The sequence below is a fragment of the Eumetopias jubatus genome, unplaced genomic scaffold (assembly GCF_037043125.1).
Source record: "Eumetopias jubatus isolate StellerSeaLion01/CBP00866 unplaced genomic scaffold, mEumJub1_p1.0 scaffold_1, whole genome shotgun sequence".
In the NCBI taxonomy this organism is placed as follows: domain Eukaryota; kingdom Metazoa; phylum Chordata; class Mammalia; order Carnivora; family Otariidae; genus Eumetopias; species Eumetopias jubatus.
This window is the reverse complement of record NW_028274807.1, coordinates 214,832,364-214,854,459: the sequence shown is the minus strand read 5'-3', so window position 1 is coordinate 214,854,459 and position 22,096 is coordinate 214,832,364. Positions and strand designations below refer to the sequence as shown.

General features: G+C 61.1%; 1 protein-coding gene across 1 annotated transcript in view; it reads right to left on the bottom strand.

Moving 5' to 3' along the window:
• Positions 1–420: 420 nt before the first annotated feature.
• Positions 421–22,096, bottom strand: part of PTPRS (protein tyrosine phosphatase receptor type S) — a 68,474-nt gene continuing 46,798 nt past the window's right edge. The window contains exons 12-34 of the mRNA XM_028126232.2: positions 21,518–21,711; positions 18,569–18,686; positions 16,269–16,874; positions 15,730–15,827; positions 14,854–15,107; positions 14,121–14,214; positions 13,801–14,016; positions 13,120–13,277; positions 12,608–12,619; positions 12,217–12,329; positions 10,613–10,660; positions 9,516–9,613; positions 9,309–9,432; positions 8,535–8,710; positions 8,336–8,455; positions 6,805–6,959; positions 6,446–6,731; positions 6,076–6,254; positions 5,220–5,346; positions 4,663–4,788; positions 2,682–2,836; positions 2,379–2,514; positions 421–1,757 (exon numbers count right to left, since the gene is read on the bottom strand). Of these exons, the coding sequence (XP_027982033.1) occupies positions 1,689–1,757; positions 2,379–2,514; positions 2,682–2,836; positions 4,663–4,788; positions 5,220–5,346; positions 6,076–6,254; positions 6,446–6,731; positions 6,805–6,959; positions 8,336–8,455; positions 8,535–8,710; positions 9,309–9,432; positions 9,516–9,613; positions 10,613–10,660; positions 12,217–12,329; positions 12,608–12,619; positions 13,120–13,277; positions 13,801–14,016; positions 14,121–14,214; positions 14,854–15,107; positions 15,730–15,827; positions 16,269–16,874; positions 18,569–18,686; positions 21,518–21,711 (3,662 nt within the window). The 3' untranslated portion in view covers positions 421–1,688. The remainder of the gene's footprint in view (positions 1,758–2,378; positions 2,515–2,681; positions 2,837–4,662; positions 4,789–5,219; positions 5,347–6,075; positions 6,255–6,445; positions 6,732–6,804; positions 6,960–8,335; positions 8,456–8,534; positions 8,711–9,308; positions 9,433–9,515; positions 9,614–10,612; positions 10,661–12,216; positions 12,330–12,607; positions 12,620–13,119; positions 13,278–13,800; positions 14,017–14,120; positions 14,215–14,853; positions 15,108–15,729; positions 15,828–16,268; positions 16,875–18,568; positions 18,687–21,517; positions 21,712–22,096) is intronic.

Genomic DNA, 22,096 nt, shown 5'->3' with positions numbered 1-22,096 from the left:
TAGGATTTGATCAATCTATTTAACTAAGCTTATTCGTCACATGAATCCCAGCCCCACTTCAAGCCCACTGTGTGACTCCGTGGTGGCCGCCCCTCTGAGCTTTCGGTTCCTTATCTGTAGCTTGGGCTGATGACTCCCACACCTGAGAGAGGTGGCCCACGGCAGATGGCCAGCCATGGTCACAATTATCACTGAGGACGTGAGGCGGCCCCTGGAGGACCAGAGCCTCGGTTCTGGGCGGCTCCACTCCCACTATGGCCCCTCAGGCCCTGTGTGATCTCGGACAAGCAACACCACCTCTCTGGGCCACTTTCCTTACCAGACTGTTTACACGACGGAACGAGAACGCATGAGCCCTGCAGGCGCCCGCCCGCCCCAGGGATGGACGGAGGCAGGACAAATACTCCACCATCGGCCGGGTCAGACGATCTTCCTTTAATACAAAGTCGATATATCTACATACGCAGAGGTGGGAAAACCACCCAGCTGCTTCCGTTTGAATAAACAGTGTTGAAAGCAAACGGCAGATCTGCTCTTGTACAAAGAGAAAAACTCAACTTGCTCAGGGGTGGGGGCGGGAATCCCATCCTTCTGCTTCTGCCCCAAAACTGTCCCATAGTCCCAAGGGGAAAGGGTCCCTGATCCGAGCAGAACATGGCCTCTCTCTCCCGGAAGAAGCAGGACCCCCCGTTTTGTTCAGTCCTCCTCCTCGGGGGTGGGAGACTGGGGGGGCTCAGGCGGCGGGGTTCGGGGTGGGGGTCACTGCCCTCTCCTCGGCGGTAGCAGCCACGCCAGTGGGTCTTTGAACCTGACGCTGGTGGGCCGGAGCCCCCTCTCTCCACCCCCCCGCCCCGCCACCCCACCCTCAGACTGGTCCTTGATATGTTTCAGAATTAAAAAAGGAAAAAAAAGAAAAAAAGAAAAATGCAAAAAAAGGGAAGAAACCAGGAGCACAAGGGCCTCCTGTTCTTGAGCGAGGCACACCTTCCGAGGACGGTGGCGGGAGGAAGCCAGGCCGCCCGGGGCGGGTCGCGGGCCCGCGCACCTGCCAGTGCAGCCGCCTCACAAGAGCGTTCTCTACGGTGAAAAAATAGACTTGTCTGTGAACGGAACAGGAATAAGCAAAGTTCTTTTTAAATTTGTTGACTGGCGAGTCTTTTTTTTTTTTTTTCCTTTTTCGGTTTGTTTCTTCTTTAAAAAAAAAATGAAAAAAAATACACTATTTAAAAAAAGAAATGTCACTGGATACAGTTACACAGAGTCTGAAAAGAAAGCTGAATTTTGCACCCCCCGGCCCGGCGGCGCCCCGCAGGCTGCAGAGCAGGAGGGCCCCCCCCGGGGGCAGGGGGGCAGGACTGGGGCTCAAGCGCACGGCCCTTGCCCTCCTCTGGTTCCGGGGAGAACCCCTGTTTGCTCACTGCCCCCCACCCCCCCCACCCAGGAATCGCTCGTTCGGAATCGGAAGGAAATGAGGAATGTGCCAAGTATCGGAAGGCGGCTGCCAGTGCCAGGGAGGCTGCTGGGCACTGCACGGGGGGCTCGGGGGGCCGCATTGCTCCTGGAGGTCGTGCAGACACGTGGCCGCTCCCTCCTCCCGCCCTGGCCGGGGGTCCAGGCCTCCGGGGGCCCACCCGGCAGGGGCAGAGGCATCCGGGGCCGGTGGAGTCTGGCCAGCGGCGACCATGGCTTTAGGTTGCATAGTGGTCAAAGCTCCCGAGGTACTCGAGCGCGGCCTGGTAACAGAACTGGTACTCATCCTGCGGGAGGGAGGGGGCAGGGGCTCGGTCAGGGCCCCCGCTGCCCTGTGGCTTCCCGAGGCTCCCCATCGCCCTCAGGAGCCAGCCCGCTGCAGCGTCACACAGGCTGGGCTCTGGCCCCGGAACGGCCTCCCCTCTACCTGCCTGGAAGCCCCCGCCCCCTTCAGCAGGGCCCGCAGGGCTGGGGGTCCGACTCCAGCTTTGCCTCCCTAGTGACGGAAAGGGACAGCCTTGAGGACACTTGGAATGCCCAACACGTGATCCCAGGGACGTCCCTTCTAGCTCTGGGCCTCACTTTCCCCATCTGGGCACGGGGTGGGTTGCTGGAACTCTGGCCCGTGTCAGGGTCCTGGCTGAGCCATGACCTTGCTGTGACTTTGGAGCTAGGACGGACGCCTCTCTGCCCACTCTGTGGGCTGCTTCTCGGCTCTGGATTTCACCCAATCTTGGGTCGAAAGGTATGACTAATCCCCTTCTGGCCCCAAACGGCTGTCGAGGAACTCCTGCCCGCGACAACTCAGAGTCGAGGTGGACTGCGCCCATCTCACAGAAGAGAAAACGGAGGCTCAGGGGGGCAGCGGTGTGGGGCCTGGCAGCTGGGGCCCCGCCCGCGGCTCTCACCTCCGTCTGCACCATGGCCGGCCTCTGGGTCCGCAGCATCTTCACCGTCTGGAAGATGTCCACCACGCCCTCGTACCGCATACGCTCCAGCACGATGCTGAGTGTGATGAAGACGCCCGTCCTGCCCACGCCGGCACTGTTGGGGGCAAGCGCAGCCGTTCAGGGCTGGGTGCTCCGGACAGCCCCCTGGGACTGCCCGACTCCTCAGGCACGAAGGGAGCCCAAACTCACGAGCCTGGCGGAGGCTCGAGGCCGTGCTCACCGGGCTTCGGTTGCCCCAGCTGGGCTTGAGGGACAGCTCACCTGCAGTGGACGGAAATGGGGCCGTCCTGGCCGAACTGTTCCTTGGTCTTGTGCACTTGGCCGATGAAGTCAATGAAGCCCTCCCCCGACTTTGGCACGCCCTGTTCCGGCCAGTCCGTGAACTGGAACTGCCGGACCGTCCGGGACTGGCCATCCTGGAACGAGATCAGCGGCGGTCACGGTCGGCTTCCCGCCCGGGCCGGCCTCTGGTCCCGTCTCTGTCTCCAGCCAACGCCACCCTCCAGCGTTCCCCATCCTCAGCCCCGTTTCCTGCCGCCTGCCCTGGGGACTCGCTGTCTGTCAGCATCTAAGGGCGCCAACGCCACACTCCTCCCCATCCACCAACCTCTGCAGCCAGCAACGATGCCATCTTATATGCCACCGCCCACCGCCCGCCAGTCCACATGTCCGGTGCCATCTGCCGCGGCCAAAGTGACATCCAACACCACCGTCGGCCACCGTCCCGCGGTGCACCCGACACCTGCCCTTCTCAGTGCCGTTCTCTGCCTCCGTGCTCCTACACCCTCCTCCACTCTACCATCCGGAGCTCCACGCCATTCCGTCCCCTTCCTTCACCACCCAACACCACGCCGTCAACCACTGTCTGCCCGTTACTCACTCTCGTCTGTCACTTAAAAAGCACCACCTGACGCCATCATCCCGCCTCTCACCACCCACAGCCGGTAACTAACCCGTGGCCACCACCACCTACCTTCCACGGACTTTCTCCATCCCCCCTTCCCACTCCCCGGCCGTGCCCGTCAACACCGTCGCTCTCTGCCGGGCTCCAGCCACGGCGACCCAATGGCCCCATGTCCCGCAGTTCACCACTAGTAAGCCTTCACCCTCGCCATCTGTGGGCGCGGTCCTCCACGGACCTCCTCCATCCTTCACTCGCTCCCTGGGTTCCCAGTCAGGCTCTCTCCACCCAAATGGTGCCATCCAGCGACACCCCCTCACCCCGACAGCCTCCATTCCCACCTTCTTTGGTCTTGTACCATCAACGGCACGAGTAGCATTGGTCAGTGAATGCTCATCATTCCCTGCTACCCAAAGTCATTTTCCATGGATTTTCTCACCTACCACGGGCCAAAATGCTTGCCCTTCTCCCAGCTCCTCTTCCCCCGCCCGCGGCTGAGAACACCTCCCCCTTTGCCGACCTGGGGGACCACGTTCCGCTGGCATTCTCCACCCTCTGTCACCCGCATTCACTCTCCAATCCTGCCTGCCTCCCACCCAACACCGTCCATGCTTGTCTCCCTCCGCCGCGTCCATCAGCACCATCCACGGACTCTCCAGTGCCACGTCCGACCGATCCAATGGCACCGTCTTGCCCCACCCAAGTGCCGTGACCAACCACACTGGTGGTTCATCGGGCTTCGCCACCCACTGGCAGCGTCGTGACTGACCCACCCCCTCTCCCACCTCAGAGTGATCCTTTGTCTTCCCACCGGGCCACCTGCCACCGCCAGTCTCCACCAGCTGCCGGCAGACAACCCCCCTCTCCACAGAATCCTCACCTGCCAACACCGCCTACCCTCCGTTCCCCTCTGCCCGCTGCGTGCTGCGACCCGACCCCACTATTCAAGACCCTCTTCCAACCCACGGCTCCACGGCCCACCCCTGCACCCTCTGTCACGTCTCCCCCACCCCGCTTGCAGCGCTGCCACGCCATCCTCCACAGGGAACACCCCTTACTCACGCCCTCTTACACCATCCCCTTGGACCTTGCCCCCTAGTGAGGGGTGCTGCACATGCCCCCAGGGGTACACTGTGGGGTCAGCACCGGGATGCAGTGCTCTCTCCTACCCGTTTGGTGCTGGAGGGATTGGTCCACTTTGACAACCCAACCCCCAGTGCTTATTCCTACCCCCGGGCCTTTGCTTCTACCCCCAACTAGGGAAGCCCTGTCCAGATCACGAGGTTCTGAGCAGCAGGACCAGGATTCCAGAATCTCCCAGCGATCCCTCCCCACACTCACCCGGGCATCCGTGACCTTGAACTCCCGGAGGATATACTGGGGCATGTTGTATTCTGCCATCGGATCCACCACAAAGTACTGGTAGCGGGCGGAGCGTTCGGCTGGCCAGTACTGGTGACATTTTTCCTGTGGAGGAGATGGCAGCTGCGGTCAGCCTGGCCTGAGCCCCAGCCCCCGCCCTGGTCCGTGGCTCACCTGCCGCCCCTGGTCCGTGGCTCACCCACCACCCCCACCTCCCGTCTGTGGCTCACCCACTGCCACCACCCCTGCCCCCGGTCTGTGGTTCACCGGCCTCCCACCCCTGGTCCGTGGCTCACCGGCCACCCCCACCCCCGTCTGTGGCTCACCTGGCTCCCCCCGCCCCTCGTCTGTGGCTCACCGGCCACCCCCACCCCTGCCCCCAGTCCGTGGCTCACCCGGCCCCCACCGCCCCTCGTCTGTGGCTCACCCGCCACCCCCACCCCCGCCCCTGCTCCGTGGCTCACCTGGCCCCCACCCCCCCATCCATGGCTCCCCTGGCACACCGCCCCCCTCCGGCCCCTTGGTCCGTGGCTCACCCGGCCCATCTCCCGCAGCTTGGTCAGCATCACTACGATGGTGGAGTTGTTCTCCCACAGCATGCGCCAGAAGTCCTCCGTGGTTTCCGCCAGTGGCCCCTGCGTCGCAATGTAGGCCTTCTGCTGCCTATGGTGTGGGGCGTGTGAGACCAGGGCCAGCGGGCAGATGCAGGGCCAGGCGGGGGGCCGGCCTGATGCCGCCTGGCGGGTCAGGGCCCCAGCAGCCACACCTGCCAAGCCCCTGCCTCCCCAGGAGTCGCCGGCCGGTGCCCCGTCCCCCTCCCCGTCTCGCCAAGCCTCTCCATAACCCTGTTTTGCACCCGGGGAAGCCATCGGCCTCAGGGGAAGTTCTAGCACCTTGAGGAGGCTGCAGGATGTCCCCTGACCTCTCCTGCCTTGCCCTCGACCCCCTAGAGGGCCAGTAAACTCCTTCCAGGCGTCTGCACGGGCTAAGCTCTCGGTCACCCCCAGCCTTTGCACAGGTGGGGCCTTCTGCTGCAACACCATCCCTCAGCCAGGGGTTCTCAACCTGGGCACTGATGTTCATGGCTGCATCGTTCTCTGTGAGGGGCACTGTGGGGTGCTGAGCAGCATCCTCGGCCTCCGCCCGCCCCCACTCCCATTATGACAAAAATGTCCCCAGACACCGCCCAATTTTCCCTGGGGGGCAGAACTGCCCAGACTGAGAACCACTGATGTGAAAAGGACAGATGGAACCACGTTACAGATGGCAGGCATCCGTTAAATACGCAGCTCAAGATTCCCTCCACCTCAGCGGCGACCATAGGAGGCTGGTGGGGTGTCCAGCTCTGTTTCCCACGCTTGGCTGGGGACCGCCGGGGCAACGCGCGGGTACCTGTAGCCATCGATGAAGCTGGCGTTGACATAGTCGGAGCCCTCCACCCCACGGATGGGCTGCAGACAGACCCGTGTGCTCTCGTAGGGCATGATGTTTACCAGGCGGTTCTTGAACTTGTTACAAGGCAGATTGGCACTGATGAAGCGGGACGTGTGGGCTTTGGAGTTGGCCAGCCGCTGTGGGGACAGAGGAAGGCGGAGGCGGGGGTCACCAGTGGGACGGCCCCCAGCGGGGGGCCGGCGGGGCTGTGTGTTTTCCTAGTGCCCCGCAGCGCGGAGGGTGGAGCGTGTGGGGGTGGGGGGCGGGGGACAGCCCCGACCTCCAGGTCCTCGCCACGCCCCGAACGCCCACCGGGAACGCCCCCAACCTTGAACTCGAGCTCCATGCCGGTGACATGCTCGCCGGGCTCCACCTGCGCCAGCTTCTGGATGTAGGCATAGAGACTGCGGGCGGGCACCTCCGTGGTGCCACAGCCCACGGCCTCCAGCAGCGCCTCGTGGATGAAGCTGTACTGGTCCTCGGTCTGCACCATGTAGTTGCGCTGCGAGCGCATGAGCGTCACGTGGCCGTACACGTCCACCGTCTTCTCTGGCTTGATCCGCTCCAGCATGGCATCAATGACGATGAAGCAGCCGGTGCGGCCCACGCCGGCACTGCGGGGACGGGCACGCGGTCAGGAAGCCCGAGGGAGGCCCCGGGGCGGGAGCGGGGGGCGGCCGGCGGTACCTGCAGTGCACGACCACGGGGCCCGCGTCCGGCGGGTTACAGGTCTTCACTCTCCGCAGGAAAGCCAGGAATGGCGTCGGGTACTCGGGCACCCCGTGGTCCGGCCACGCCGTGAACTGGAACTGGCGGACCTCACGTTTCTCACTGGAGCCATTCTGGGGGTCACAGGGACACTGCCGGTCACAGCAGCGCTCCGTGCAGGCACAGAGGACGCCAAATTCACGCCCAGGGGCCTGGCTGCCTCACGTACACGGCGGGGGGCGGGGGGGGGGCGGGGAGGGGCGGGGAGAGACCCTCACCGGGTGTATCACAGTGTGGCCAACATCATGCCCCGACTTTCTCCCCAAATCCGCCCCCATCTCAGCTGGAGGCGGCTCCATCCTTCTAGGCGCTCTGGCCAGGACTCAGGAGTCCCCCTTGATTCACTGCCCCTCCCACATCCAACCGGCTCTGCCTTCATCTATCCCAAAACCTGCCCGCTTCTCACCCTCTCCGTGGCGGCCTTCCTGGTCCAGTCCCCTCCACCCTGGACACCCCCTCCTCTGGCCCTCGCCCCAACAGTCTGCCCTCCCCCAGTGGCCACCAGAGGGCGCCGGGGAGCACCTGAGTCAGGTCAGCGCCCCCCTACCCCAACAGGGCTCCCATCCACCTTAGGGTAAAAGCCCAGCCTCCCCTCCTCCTTCTCTCCCCCTCACTCACTCTGCTACAACCATAATATAGGCCTCCTCATTGTTTCTCCATCATGCCAGGAACGGTCCTGCCCCAGGACCTTTGCACGGGCTGAGCCTCTGCCAGGAATGCTGTTTTCCCAGACCTCTTGGCTCCCTTCCTCACCATCTCTAGGTCCCCTGACATATACTTTATTTTTCTCCTTCTACGTGTAAGATTTGTCCTTTTACATACTGACTGTCAATGCCTTGTCAACTAGAGCAAGCTCCAAAAGGGCAAGACATTTTGTCTGTCTTCGTCTTTGCTGTGTCTTGGTGCTCAAACCAGGGCCTGACACACGGTGGGTGCTTAGTGTGACAGAGGACCTGGCTGGAGTCTGGGGAACACTGTGGTGTCCGCACCCTCCCCTCCCCATACTAACAATGAAAAAATGTCCTCCGGATGGCAAACTGCCCCAGTCGAGAACCAGTGACATAGAACACAGATGGACCCATGTAACTGACAGCAGCCATCAGTTAAACACACGTCTAAGGATTCCCTCTGCCCCAGGCCTGACTGCCCAGACTAGCAGGGACTCTCTAGCTTTGTCTCCCACCCATCACGGGCCTAGGCTGGGTGAGGCCAGAGGGCGAGGAGGGAGGGAAGGCCTGGGACGTAACTGATGGCAAGGGGACGACAGGCTCATTGCTACGTTGGGTTCTGCTGGTTTTGTCCTGATGTGGCTGGACACAGGAGGTCCCTCCTCTGAGCCTCAGCTTCCCCACCGATGGGGAGCTCCCAGGACAGAAGCTGGAGCCTTCTGTCTGCCTCTTCTGCCCCCATTACCCCCTCCCGCAGGCCCCAGCCCCAGGCTGGGCCCTACCTTGTGCAAAGAGAACGTCCGGACACAGAACGTGGCCAGCTCGATGGTGTCCAGCAGCGTGACCTGGATGAAGCCATACGTCTCCGTGCCCCTGTTGGGCCAGTACTGATCACACTTGATCTGTAGAAGGCGGGAGAACGGAAGTGAGCATGGGCTGGCGCTGGCCGGGGGCGCGGGGGCCGCAGGGTCCGGGCCCCACCCGTGATTTCTCTTCTAGCCGCGTCATCATGACGATGGTAGCCGAGCGCTGTTCCCACACCATACGCCAGAAGTCGCCGAAGGTCTCCGGCAGCGGCCCCTGCGTGGCGATGTACGCGTTCTGCCGCCGATAGCCGTCCACGTAGTTGGCGTTGATGTAATCGCTGCCCACAATGCCTACAGCAGGGACAGACGCTGGAGATTAGCGGGGGTGCCGCTGTCCCCTACATGGGTTCTCTCTGGTCTACCGCTTCCTGGGAGCCCTCCTGGACTGCCCCAAGCTGCCCCCACCGGAACCATGGAGCTGGAATGTTGCGGTTTCTCTGCCCCCGCACTACCGTCACTGGGGGCCAGACTGCTCCCTGGGCGGGCGGGGGGCGGGGGTGTGTGTGTGTGCTGTCCCTGTGCACTGCAGGGTCTGAGCGGCGTCTCAGATCTCTAAATGCAGTTAGCTCCCTGTCCCCCGGAACACGAACACGAAAATGCCCTCAGACATCGCCCAACGGTCTCTGGGCACTGAGAACCACTGATGCAGAGGGACAGATGGAAACGTGTTATGGACAGCAACCATTAGTTAACCACGTATCCAAAACTTCCCAGTAGCTTCTGGCTGGAGCTGGAGTTGGACCGGGCCTGTGAGCAGCATCTGGCCTCAGTTTCCCTAATCTGTGCCCTCGCTCGTCCACACTGGCCCTGCTGCGTGGCCAAGTGGAGGCACGGTGTCCGTGCGCTCTCTTTGGCCTGGGGAAGGGCGGGATGGGGCCTGGGCAGCTACCTTCAATGGGCTGGAGGATGACGCGCGAGTGGTCATACGCGATGACGTTGGCATAGCGGTTCTTGGGTTTGTTCACTTCTAGGTTGGAATGTTCCCACGTGAACTGCTGGCCCGGATCAATGGACTGTAGGGCGAAGGTGAGGTGGGAGGTATCAGGGTGGGGTGCTGGGGGGCCAGGGTGGGGGCAGGAGGCGGGGGCTAGCTCACCTCGTACTCCTGGGAGAGCTTGAGGCTGTCATTGGCCTTGAGGCGTTCCGTGTGCTCTGCCATGTCTGCGATGGGGATCGGGGGGTGGCTGAGCATGCCTGTGGGGAGAGCAGACCCCACGGTGCGGCCGGTCATGCGGGAGCCAGCCTGGGGTCCGGGGGGCGGGGGGCGTTCTACAGTGTGAGTCTGTGATGGACGCGCTGTGGTTAGAGCGAGTGGCGGGGGAGGGGAGGGTCCGGGACGGCCCACGCTGGGGCCGGGAGCCCAGGCCTGCGGGTCTGTCTGCAGGTGGAGCGTTCGAGGAGCGGCTCCCGGCTGAGTCTGACACCCCCGGCTCGTGAGGTCCGCCTATCCCAGTGCCCCCAGTCCAGCTGGGGGTGCAGGGCCCGGGGAAGGGTCGCCCTGGAAGACTCCAAGCTCCTAGTGCCTCGTGGCAAGGAGGAGGCAGGTGACACAGAAATGACGAAGCAGAGGCGGCTGGCTGGGCCTCTGGAAACCTCTCTCCCCAGGGCACGGGCCGGTGATGGACACCCCTGTCTGACCCTCTGGGATCAGAGGGTCTGCAAGATCTGCTGCCAGGGAGTGCTGAGGCACTGGGGAGGGGAGATGGTGTCTGTGTGTGAGCTGGGGGGGTTCCCCATCTCTCTGTGTGCCTGCATCATTTCTCCAACTGGTGCACGGGATGGCGTGGGGTGGGCCTGGCTCTTTCTCCCCAACGTCTGGGTCTACAAGACCCATCTCCTCCCCTGGGGCACAGTGGGCTGAGCTACGTGCCGGCCCAGAAGTACAACATGGCCGGGCCAGCTGGTAAACACCAGCGTCCCCAGCCCCCCCGGGCGCTCCCCAGGAGCCCTTACCTAAAGGAGCGAAGCTGGGGTCCTGTCACGCAGGATGACCCCCCCACACCCCCACCTACGTGCAGTCACAACCAGCGACCTAAGGGCCCAACAGACCAGACCCCCGACTCCCCTGAGAAGCCAGCGCAGGACAGGTGGACAGAGATCAGGAGGCGGGATGGAGAACCAAAGATGAAAACAAACAGGGGGTGGGGGGGGGGCGCGAAAGGAGGCCGAGAACAGAGAGACACAGGAACTAACTTTCAAAGTGAAACCCCGGCTCTCTGAGGGGGCTGCTGAGGCCCGAATCTGCAGAAACAGCAAACAATAAATAAATGAAAACACACGGGGGGGCCCCCGCCTCCCCCATCCCTCGCTGGATGCACGCACAATGGCCGGCCAACAGACGCAAAGGGCAGAGCGACTGCAATGGGGGACGCACGCTGCCCGGGCCCCACCCCGAGGACCTACGGGAGCTGCTGTGGATCCCTCCTACCGGACTGCACCCAGTCCTGGTTTTCAGCTGTGACTTCGGGAAGATCCCAAAGCTCTCGGCCTTTTGTCAATGTGTCCCCTCAGACCAACCTGGCCTTGGGTCCCCTGTTGGGGTCAGCAGAGGAGATTTCAGATGAGGTGCAGGAGGGTGAGGGCGAAACCTGGGGGCAGGGGAAGGACCTACGGGCCCATGCCATGAGCTTTAAGAAGGACGGAAACTATCAGTTAAATATGGGTGTTAAAAACCCTCATTTGGATGAAAACAGAACTGACATGACCTGGTCCAGAGACAGAAAAGAGAAGGGAGTACATTAGGGGTGCCATATGGGACCTTTCGTGATCCCTTATGGCAGACTGCTGCCATCAGTTACACTTGATCTTAGCCAGAAGGCCGAGAAGTGACAGGAGCCATCAGTTAAATACAAGTGACCAAAATCCTCATTTGGATAAAAACAGAACTGATGTGAGACAGTCCAGCAACAGGAAAGAGAAAGGAGTATATTAAGAACAGCACGTGAGGCCATGCATGAGCCCTTAAGGAGGACTGCAGCCATCGGTAACATACATATGTTTAAAATCTCTGTTTGGTTGGAAACAATTATTATGTGACAGGAAGTAGACAGGAAGTTCAGAGACAGGAAGTAGAGACTGGATGCAGGGAGAGGGACAGATGGAACCATGCTGTGACCTCATAAGGAGAACAGCAGCCATCAGTTAAATGGAAACCTCCTTATTTGGTTGGAAGTAGTCGGCATGAACCCATTAAGAGGGACAAGATGAGAGAGTATGTGGATCACTGTACGTGAAAATGATCAAGGACAAGACCCTGGTTCATTCAGTTCTCCCTCCAGGCATGGCAGGTGACCTTAGGGGACTCATGTGAATCTACAGGGAACAGTGAAGAGGTAGGCGAGCATGAGCATCTGTGGACGAGAGAAATGCAGGGCACGGGGGAGGCACAATCTCTGTACCTCGCCAGGGGGACATCCCACGGGAGTGTGGGGAAAGGCCAAGGAAAAACCTGAACGCCCACCCCTGAGTGTCCCTAAGACCAGTGGGCACCGGAAGCATAGCTTCTTCTGCTAGAAGAAAGGAGGGTTCTTTGGCTTGTTTCATTTTTAAGGAGTCCATTCTGCTCAGATGACCCCAACCACCAGTGAAACGCAGCTTTGCAAAAGCCTCACTTGGTTGTAAACCAGAACCGGTCCACGGAATTTCTAGATCCACAGAGGGATTTGGGAATCGGGCATTTCGCTGCACCAAACCACTCAGCAGGGGCAGACGAGGTTCCACCGAGGGGGCCACTTCCTCATCTCTCATGCTCCCTGCCCCCCGTGGTGTTGATCCTGGCACCTGGGATACACACGTACCTGGTGTCTGGAAGTTAATGCGTCTCATTTCTACGGGGTCCTTGGGGTGGTGGGGGGCGAGGTCAGCATTGTTCAGGAGGCATTTGGTGCGGGGCTCTGAGTCCTTGCGTTTACTTTGTGGGAGCAAGCAGAAGACTCCCTGAGTACCGGCGTGTGTCCAAAGACGCATGTGTACACACGTGAACGCCGATCGGGTACCGCAAGCGAGTCACCCAGCCAGGGGGAAAGGGGCCGTGTACCCGCACGGTTGGGGTTCCCGGGACCGCACATGGACACGTGTGCAGCCTGCCGGCACAGCTGAGCACCCCCTCACCCCACGGGCACGGCACCACCCCGATCCCCCTCCTCAGCCTCTTGCCTGCAGCCTCCCAAGGACAGGGCCGGTTCTTACCTGTCGGGTTTGCTGTTCCCGAAAGCAGACACAGGTTAGGAGGAGGGAAAAGAAGACAGGTGAGGGCGTGCTGGCCACAAGGCACCTGTTCTGTGATGGTGGGTGGCTTTCTTAACCTCCCAGAGCCTTGGGCTCCTCCGGAAAATGGGGCTAATCCTTCCTGCTTGGGCCCCCACCACAAGGAAGAATGTCTCGGCCTTTCCTTTCTAAGGTGAGACGTGGCCCGTGTGGCCACCACAGCTATTCTCCTTGCTAAACTGGACAGAGGTGGCCTCCACCCCAAATCATCCTGCCGAGTGGCGTGCGGACCTCGAGAGGAGTCAAGTCACTGGCCTGGTCTGCGTGACTTTGATCCAGTAGCTTAACCCCTCTGAGCCAGGGTTTTTCTATCTGTACGGCAGAGGACCTCCGTGGTCATCCTGTGCAAGCAGCCTTCCCTGGGCCTTCCAGACCTTCCTTCCTTTTCCAGGGAGCCCTCCCTCCCATCAAGTGGGGAGTGCAAAGGGGCTCACTTCTTGTAGAGCAAGATGGCGATAACAATGCAGATGATGAAGACCACAGCGAGGACAGGCCCGATCACCCAGATGAGCCCCTCCTCGCCGTCCACGATGGGCTGCGGGTCTGGATTATCCAGCTGGAAGGGGTCTGAGAAGGGGCTGGCTGCAAATGTCTGCGGGAACAGGATGGGAGGGGCCTCCGTCAGCGTCCATCCTACTCACGGTGGCCAAAGGAGTCTTCTTCCAACACAAACCTATGTCCCTCCCCTAGTCTAAATCCTGTGGTTCCCGAGAACGCTGACCCTGGTACCCTGCATTGGCCTGGCCCTTTGCCAACCTCTGCTCTCCCCATTGCTCCCTGGGCTTCAGCCACTCTGAGGTCCTTTTTGTTCCTCTCGCACGGCACCTCTAGACCTCTGCGCGTGCAAATCCTGAAGACATCTTGTCTTGGTTGAACTCCTACACAGCCACCAAAGCCCTAGGTCCCAAGTCCCTTCCTCTTTAGAGGTCTTTTTAAAGCCTTCCCCTTGGGGTACCCCCAACCTCAAGTCCTTCCTCCTGCCCAGCACTGATCATGGGAAACTGGCAGGGTCTGTGTCTGGTTCTGAGGTCGTGGCCCCGGGGGCTGAGGCTACGTCAGGGCCAGTGCACTCGGAGGGTGGGGCTGGACGAGGGCAGACACCCTTTGGGACTTACAGGCTCGCTCTTCTGCAGCACTGCAAGCACAAAGAGGACGTATCGGTGGCCGGGCTCCAAGCCCCTGTTGTCAAAGCCACCGTACTGCTTCTGGTCGCCGGGGTGGAAGGTGGATGGCAACATCGAGAAGCGAGCCGCAATGTAGGGGCGGGGTGCCTCCAGCTGGCGAGAGTGCCTCAGGCTGCGCCTCTGCAGCCGTGAGATGTCCTGGATGAGCTGTGGGAACAGAGGCATGGGGTGCTCAGAGGCCGGCCGGCAGCAACAGGGCTTCCAAAAGTCAGGACAGGGTCTGGGCCAGGCAGGTCTGGGCCCCACCTCACCTCCTCCAGATCCATGTCTTCCGGGCTGCCCAGAGGGGTCAAGAACTGGCCACCACGAGACTTGCGCAGTGGCACCATCACAATGAAGTAGTTCCTGTAGGGAGATGAAGGGTCGGGGGCCACATCCAAAGAATGCCTGCTGGAGGTGGGTGGGGGAGTCCCTGTGCTCTGAATCTTCCCTTCTGCTTCTATGCCCCTAGAACCCAGCCATATGGGACTACAGTTCCCGACTCAAGCCTCCAGGCTTTTGAGTATGTGGTTCCTTCTGCCTAGAGAGGCTACCCCAATTATATTTCTTGAACTCCTACACATCCTTCAAAGCCCCAGCTTCCACAGCCACACATGCTTGTAGTCCTTAATTCTTCTCTGCTTCCCAGAGTCCTCCTCTCCCCACTGGGGACTCTCAACCCTGGTGCCTCTCACTATCACACCACAGGTCTGAAAGTGTCTGTTTCCAGTTCTGTCTCCCCACCAGCCTAGGAAACCAGACCCCAACGAAGGTCAGGTACACAGGGGTATCAGAAATGTTGGAGGAGAGGCCACATTTAGTGACGGTGCCCATGAGAAGCATCTGGACAACCACACAGGCTGGGGCTGACGTGACCCACATTTTAGACACAGGTGAGGACGCTGAAGCACAGAGAGTTCAGGTGGCTGGCTGGCCCCAGTCACAAAGCTGGCTAATGGGGGGGGGGAGGAATCCTTGGGTGCAGTGGGGTGGTTTTGATCATACTGGACAGGCACGGGGCTCTGGCCGTCAGGCAGATACACCATGATGAAGCCGTCGGAGTCAGGCTTGGGGGCCACGCTGGGCTTGGCACTGAGCAGGTTGAAGGCGGTCCAGGCAGTAACGGTCTGCTGAAGGCCACCCAGGCTGCTGCCTCGGTTGGTCAACACGAAGTTGTAGAAGGTGTTGGGCTTGAGGTGCGTGATGAGCTTTTTGGTGGTACGGCCGTCCACGTCCAGTGTGAGCCCGTTGTACTGGATCTGCGGGCCAGGGCTGGCTCAGTGGGGGGTCTGCGCTGAGCCCCTGACCCTGAGTCTTGATCCCAGACGGAGCCGTGATCCCAGCTGAGCCCCAACTCTAAGCCCAGTGTTGACTGAGCCCTAATCCCAGAAGAAGCCTCAGTCCTAGGCTAACTCCTGACCCTAGACAGATCCTCAATCCCAGCTGAGGCCCAGCTCCGAGCAGGTCCCAATCCTGACTGACCCTTGATCCCAGAGTGAGCCCCCATCCTAGATGGGAGGCTCAATCCCAGCTGAGTCCCAACTCTGACCAAGCCCTAATCACAGACTGAGTCCCAATCCCGACTGAGCTCTGACCTCAGCCTGGCTCCTAGGCTAAATCTCCGTGCTAGGCAGATCCTCAATCCCAACTGAGCCCTGACCCGACTGAGAACCAGCCTTGAATGAGCCCCAATCCTTATGAAGCCCTAATCTCAGACTGAGCCCTAATACCGAACTGAGCCTCAATCCCAGGTTAAGTTTTGACTACAGCCTGCGTCTCAATCCCAGCTGAGCCCTGATCCCACTCAGCCCTGAGTCCAGCTGATTCCCAACCCCTAACCTGGCCTGCCTGCCCCGGGGGCGGGGATGGGGGGAGCTGCACCTTGTAGGGTGTGGGTGAGTTGTAGTTGTCAGGAAACTCCCAGCTGAGCAGGACTGATGTCTTCATGATCATCTTCACCTTGAAGTTCTTGGGTGAGACTGTGCCGGGCAGCAGCCGAGTGGGAGAGAACAGAAAAGAGGCCCCGTGAATGCTGGGGGTAGCGCAGGGCAGGCCGGTGGGGTGGGGTGGGGCGGCCCAGGCGCTCCCTGTCCTCCGCTGTGCCTGTGCCCATGGCCTTCCTGCCTGGCCCTGCCTGGCCCTGTCCCAGGTCCCTGCCGGGGTGGGGGGAGACGGCGCTGCTGCAGAGAGGAGGAGCGGGAGGGGGGGGGAGGGGGAGGGGGGGCGGTGGGGGCGGCGGTGCCACCTAGGCACGTCCCACCTTTGCCAACGCCGGAGCCTCGGGGTCCGGACTCGCCTCGAGTGTCCACAAGGAAGCAGAAAAGTGACCACTTACCTGGGCGGGGGAGAGGGAGGGGGCTGGGGTAGGGGTGGGCACGAGGCCCGGTCCGGCTCTGGTGCGGGGATCGCCGCGCGCCTACCTTGGTCCCGCAGGAATGTCCGGTAGCGGACGGGGGGGCTGTAGGGGCCGGGGCCCTGGCGCGTGTGGGCCCGCACTTGGAGGTCATACGCCGTGTCGGGCTTGAGGCCCCGCAGCGTGAGCACATTCTCGGCGCCCGGCTCGGCCGCCGCCGGCAGCTCGGTCTCTCGGGCGGGGCCCAAGGCTCCGGCCTCCCGCACAGCCACCGTGTACTTGACAATGGCCCCGTTGCGCTCGGCGGGCACAGGCGGCAGCCAGCGGAGCAGGACGGTGCCAGCAGAGGCATTCCCAGCTGCCTCGAGGATCTGCGGGTGGCCACGGGGAGTGTCCTCGGGGATGCTCAGGACCTCGGCCGCCTCCTCGCCCAGGCCTCCTCGGCTCCGGGCCGCCAGCCGAAACACGTACGTGGCCCCTTTATGCACACCCAGCGCCGTATAGTGGTCCTCGGTAGGTGGGAACTCCAGTGTGGCCAGGGGCGAGTCCTCACGGCCGAACTGCAGACGGTAGCCCAGCACCTGGTCCTCGGCGGTGCCGGCTGGGGGCTCCCAGTGTGCCAGCAGGCTGCCCTCGGGGGTCTGCTGCACCGACAGGGTGGGGCGGCCCAGCACTGCGGGGAGACAGGGGGCGTGTCAGGGCCACGTGGCCCACCCAAGTCGGGCAGCAGGGGGTGGGGCTGCAATTTTTGTTTATTTTTTAAGGTTTTATTTATTTGAGTGTGCGCGCACGCGCGCGCGCGCAAGAGAGAGAGAGAGAGAGAGAGAGCGAGCACAAGAAGGGGGAGGGTCACGGGGAGAAGCAGACTCCCTGCTGAGCAAGGAAGCCCGATGCAGGGCTCGATCCCGGCACCCCAGGATCATGACCTGAGCTGAAGGCAGACGCTTAACTGACAGAGCCACCCAGATGCCCCTGGGGCTGCAATTTTTAAAAGCAGGTCTCAGGGACGCTGAGCTCCAAAGCAAAGACTTGAAGGAAGCGAGGGAGGCAGGGAGACCTGAGGGAAATGGTGTTCCAGGCAAGGAACAGCCTGTGCAAAGGCCCCGAGGTGGCACTATGCTGGGTGAGTGGAAGGCAGAGTGAGGAGGCTGGGGACTCAGAGAACCCGATAAAGGAAAATGTTTTCAGATGCCAAAGCAGGCCCTCATAGGTTTACCTCTTCTTCTCATTCATGTCACTCATCTCTTATCTCACTGATTTGCCCCTTGCCTCCTGCTGGCACATGATTAATACCCATGGGACACAGGAATGTTTCAAAACCCTGCCCTTGCCCCATGGTTCTCACGGTCTGGGTAGTAATCAATGTGCCAAAGCCCCGGTTAAGTCCTGCAGGAGAGAAGCCCTACAAATAAAACCAGTCTTCTCCTCTTGCAGGACTTATCAGGACCTTTCAGAAACCGTGCTCTGAGCAGTCACAGCATATGCAGAGGGTCTGCTTGGCAAGCACGGCTGTAGTGCAATGTCCCCGGGAGAAGAGGGAAAGATCGGGGAGGCTTCTTGGAGGAGGAAACGTGGGTGCTGGACACCGAAGGATACAGAGACTGGGCAGACGGAGGGAACAGCATGGGCACAGACCGGCAGCAGCACGGGGAGGGGCTGTGTCCAGCTGGCCTGGAATGTCGGGCTCTGTGGGCTGAGGGGGGGGTCCCTGGGGAAGGGGTGGGTGCAGGATGTGAGGTGGAGGGCTCGGGGCCTATCACTCCTGAAACACCTTTGCCTGGGCTGTGCCATCTGTCCACAGCACCCTCCCCTTACGTTTTCACGGCTGCTTTACCCCCTCCTCAACGTTGGCTGAGGTAAAAACCAGTCCCCTGGGACTAATGGTAGGGGCCTGGTGGGGCCAGAAAGGGAAACTGAGGCAGGGCTGCTCGGAGAAGAGGCTTCATGGTGCAGTGGGGGCGATGGGCACACCACCTCCAAACAACCCACCCCGGGTGATCAGAGCTGTGATGGGGGAAGGGGGGTGCCAGGGCTGCCCAGGAGGGAGCACTGGACCTAGACTGTGGGCAGGGGGCAGGGTGAGGAAGGGTATCCGGGCAGAAGGAACAGCCCGGGCGAAGCCGGGACGGGACGGAGGCCTGGTCATGGTTTCCATCCGGCTGGAGCTAAGCAGGCAGGGAAGCCGGTGAGGAGGAGGTGGTGGGACTGGCTGGCCTCCTGAGTGGCCCCCAAGCCTCTGATCTCACTGGCCCCGCTGCCCCAGCACTCTCTCCCTGCATGAGCTCAAGAGCTCCGTGGCATGCTCTGGGGGCAAAGGGCCATGGTGGGGCGGGGGGGTGAGACAGGGACGGGGGGAGGATCTCCTACCTGCTCCCTTGGTCACGACCACCTTGGGTTTGCTGCGAGCACCATCACCTTTCATGGTGTAGGCGGCTACCGTGATGGAGTAGGCGGTCTCAGGCTGCAGGTTTGTGATGACCATCTCCTGCAGGGAGGGATGGGGGTCAGCGATGCAACCGGGGTTCCGACCGGCCCTGCCCAACCCCCTCCCAGGGCTGGGGTCAAGCAAGGTGGACGTGGGGCCTGGTCTGCAGGCAGAGGCGTGCATCCGAGCTCATGCACAGACCCCAACACACCGCACGTCCATGCGAAGACGGGCACACGAAGCCTCACACTCCATCACCTTCCACCTGGACCAGCGCTGTCCCCTCCGCCTCCCATCCCCTGGCACCCGCCCTTGCTCCCAGTCCGTCCTCCCCGCAGAGGCCACCACAGGGCGCCATGAGCACCCCAGTCAGGTCCCACCCTGCTCTGCCCACAGCCCTCCAGGGCTCCCACCTCCCTGGGGTAGAAGCCCAAGTGGTTCACTACCTGCCCCTACCTCCTCCTGCTCTCCCCCTCGCTCGCTCATTCTCCTCCAGCCACCGGGCCTCCTCACTGCTCCAATATTCCAGGCACACTCCCACCCCAGGGCCTTTGCATGGGCTGTGCCCTCTGCCTCCACTACACCTGCTGGTGTGCTGGAGATTCCCTCTACCAGGCCAGAGAGCCAACATTAAATTCCCAGGAATTTTGCAAGTCAGTATTAAACACAGCCATTATCAGAAAGTAAATTATATAAACATACTGATAAGGGAGAACAAAGGTAATAAAAACTCAAAACCCACCCTCTGATAATTGTCTTACTACATTTCCCTGTGATCGATGCTCTGGAAGTGATTCTGTCTAGTGTCTGAGGCAGAAAGCTACAGGGTGATGAGCTACTGCACATCCCACAGGGCACTCGAAATTGACACGGTGGGAGAATTTCCATCCCAGAAAGGGGGGGAAAGCTACAGATCAGGACTGCCCACCCCCCAGCCCAGAGAGCTCATCGGTAAACCTTTACACCACCGTCTAGACGCCGCCCCAGCCCGAGCCATCACTGGACACTACAGTTGACCTTGGACAACGTGGGGGCCAGGGGCGCCGACCCCCATGCAGTTGAAAATCTGCATAGAACTTCAGACGTCCCCAAAAACTCAACTACTATTAGCCTCCTGTTGACCACAAGTCTTACCAATAACATAATTGACAAATACATAGTTTGCACGTTACACGTGTTAGATTCCGTATTCTTATGGTAAAGCAGCTAAAGAAAACAAAGAGGTGGTCACGAGGAAGAGAAAGTACATTTACAACACCGTACTGCGTTTCTCAAAAGTAAATGGGCAGGTAAGTGGACCTCCGCAGTTCAAACCCGTGCCGTCCAAGGGCCAAGTGTATTTGTGTCTTGTTCCAATTAGCTGTCCTGACCCCCCAGGAGGGTGGGCTCAGGTCTGTCCTCAGGAAATTACGGCTTGTCCCACAAATGTCCAAGCCACCCAAGCTTGCACACGTTTCGGCATCTGCCCTCACAGTCGCATGTGTGCCCAGGTCCCCACGCATGCACACCCACAAACACGGTCCAGCATGCCTGGGGGCTGGGAGGGTGGGCCCAGGTCAGGAGCATGAGGAGGGGAACAGGGAGGCACGAAGAGAGGGTCTCCTGCCCCTGAGCCTCACGTTCAGTCCCTCCCAGGGTCTTGGTGGGTGGGAAGGGCTGAGCTGGAGCCCTTGGTGGGAACTCACCCCTCCAGCCAGGGGTAGGGAAAAGGCAAAACCTATGTGAGTGGGTGAGTGGGGCTGGTGTCAGTTTAACATCAGACTTGGGGGGGCATCTGGGTGGCTCAGCTGTTTAGTGTCTGCCTTCGGCTCAGGTCATGATCCCAGGGTCCTGGGATCGAGCCCCACATCAGGCTCCTTGCTCAGTGGGGAAGCCTGCTTCTCCCTCTCCCACTCCCCCTGCTTGTGTGCCCTCTCTCGCTGTCTCTCTCTGTCAAAAAATAAATAAAAATCTTTAAAAACAACAACAACAACAATAAAAAAAAAAAAACATCAGACTTGGGGATCTCAGAAGAACCGCCCCTCTGTGTTAGGGCAGGAAGACAGCCCAGGGAGAGGCAGCAATTTGCCCAAAGTGCCACACAGCCATGCCGACTGGTTCAGGGCCTCCCGAGAAAGCTGGGGTGGGGGGGTGGGAGTGATGGAAACAGTCCTGCAGGCCTCCTTCCCCACCTACCCCAGGGCCCACTGACCCTCTCACCACTCAAGGGCCACAATGAAATGGCTGCTTTGGCCAGAGAGAGAAACTTCGAGGTCAGAGAAGGCTGAGACAGGTGATAAAAGGGTCTGGTCTGGAAAGTGGCTTAGTTTGGATCTGCCAGGCCTGGGTCCAACAGGGGAGGTTGTGGGGTGCAGGGATGGGCTGGAGCTGCAGAAAAATCTTGAGCAAAGGTGTGGCGGTGAAAATCGTGGCCAGGGCAAGGCTGACGGCTGGGCAGGAGGAGCACCGTGTGAGCCGGGTGGGTCGAGGGCCCATCCAAGTTAAGAGGGCTAAAGTATATCCTCCGGGTCCAGGGCCCCAGCAGGGCTCCTATGTCCATTTGCCTGATTGAAAACTGAGGCTACAAGCTCAAGTAACCAGTAGGCATCTGGGGCCCAGGGGAGAAGATCCTCTTACAAGAGACGTGCGGGGGTGGGGTGGGGGGGGTGTCACATCACTGCACGGCCCGTGGGAGAACACTGCAATGGCCGGGCAGGGGTGCTACTTACATATTCGGCTGTGTCGTCCATCTCCCACTGAGCGTGGGAAGAGGCGGCAGGGGAGAGAGGAGTAGGTGAGCAGGTGGCCAGAGAGAGAGAGAAGCAGGGAGAAGGCAGGAGCGCAGGGTCTGGGTGCCGCCCCGCCCACCCGGAGCCCCGCCCACCCAGGCCCCGCCCCGGAACCCCGCCCACCTGGGCATCGGCCAGCATGATGTCCTTGATGCGCGGTGGCCCGCGGGCCTCGGCGCCCTCCATGCGTACGTAGTGGACCTGGTAGCCGCGGATCTGGCCGTGTTGCCGGCCGGGCGCGGGCGAGCGCCACAGCACGCGGATGGCCGTGGCGTTGAGCGCCTCCGCCTCCACCTTCCGCGGCGGCGCGCTGGGCACTGGCGGGGGCAGGGGAGGGGCGGGCAGGGCCGTTACTGGGACGCCTGGCCCTGCCCCCGGGCAGCAGCGCTGCCCGATGCCAGGGTGCCAAGTGGCTGCCGGTTAACTTGGTGGTCTGGGCGCTCACCACCAGCCGGGAGGGCATGCCTCCTTCATGGCTCCCACAAGCCCAGGGGGGAGGGGGCCCGATTGTGTGCCCCATTTACAGATGGTCAACTGAAGCCCCCGAGAGCCTAAGCCACCTGCCCAGGGCCACATGACACGAGTGGGCCCTGCACGCCCTGCTCCACGGTCATTACCCACCTGCCTCCATCCTAACAGCATCCCTTCTAGGCAGGGGCTCTTATTCCCATCTTATGGATGGGGAAACAGGCCCGAGAGTCG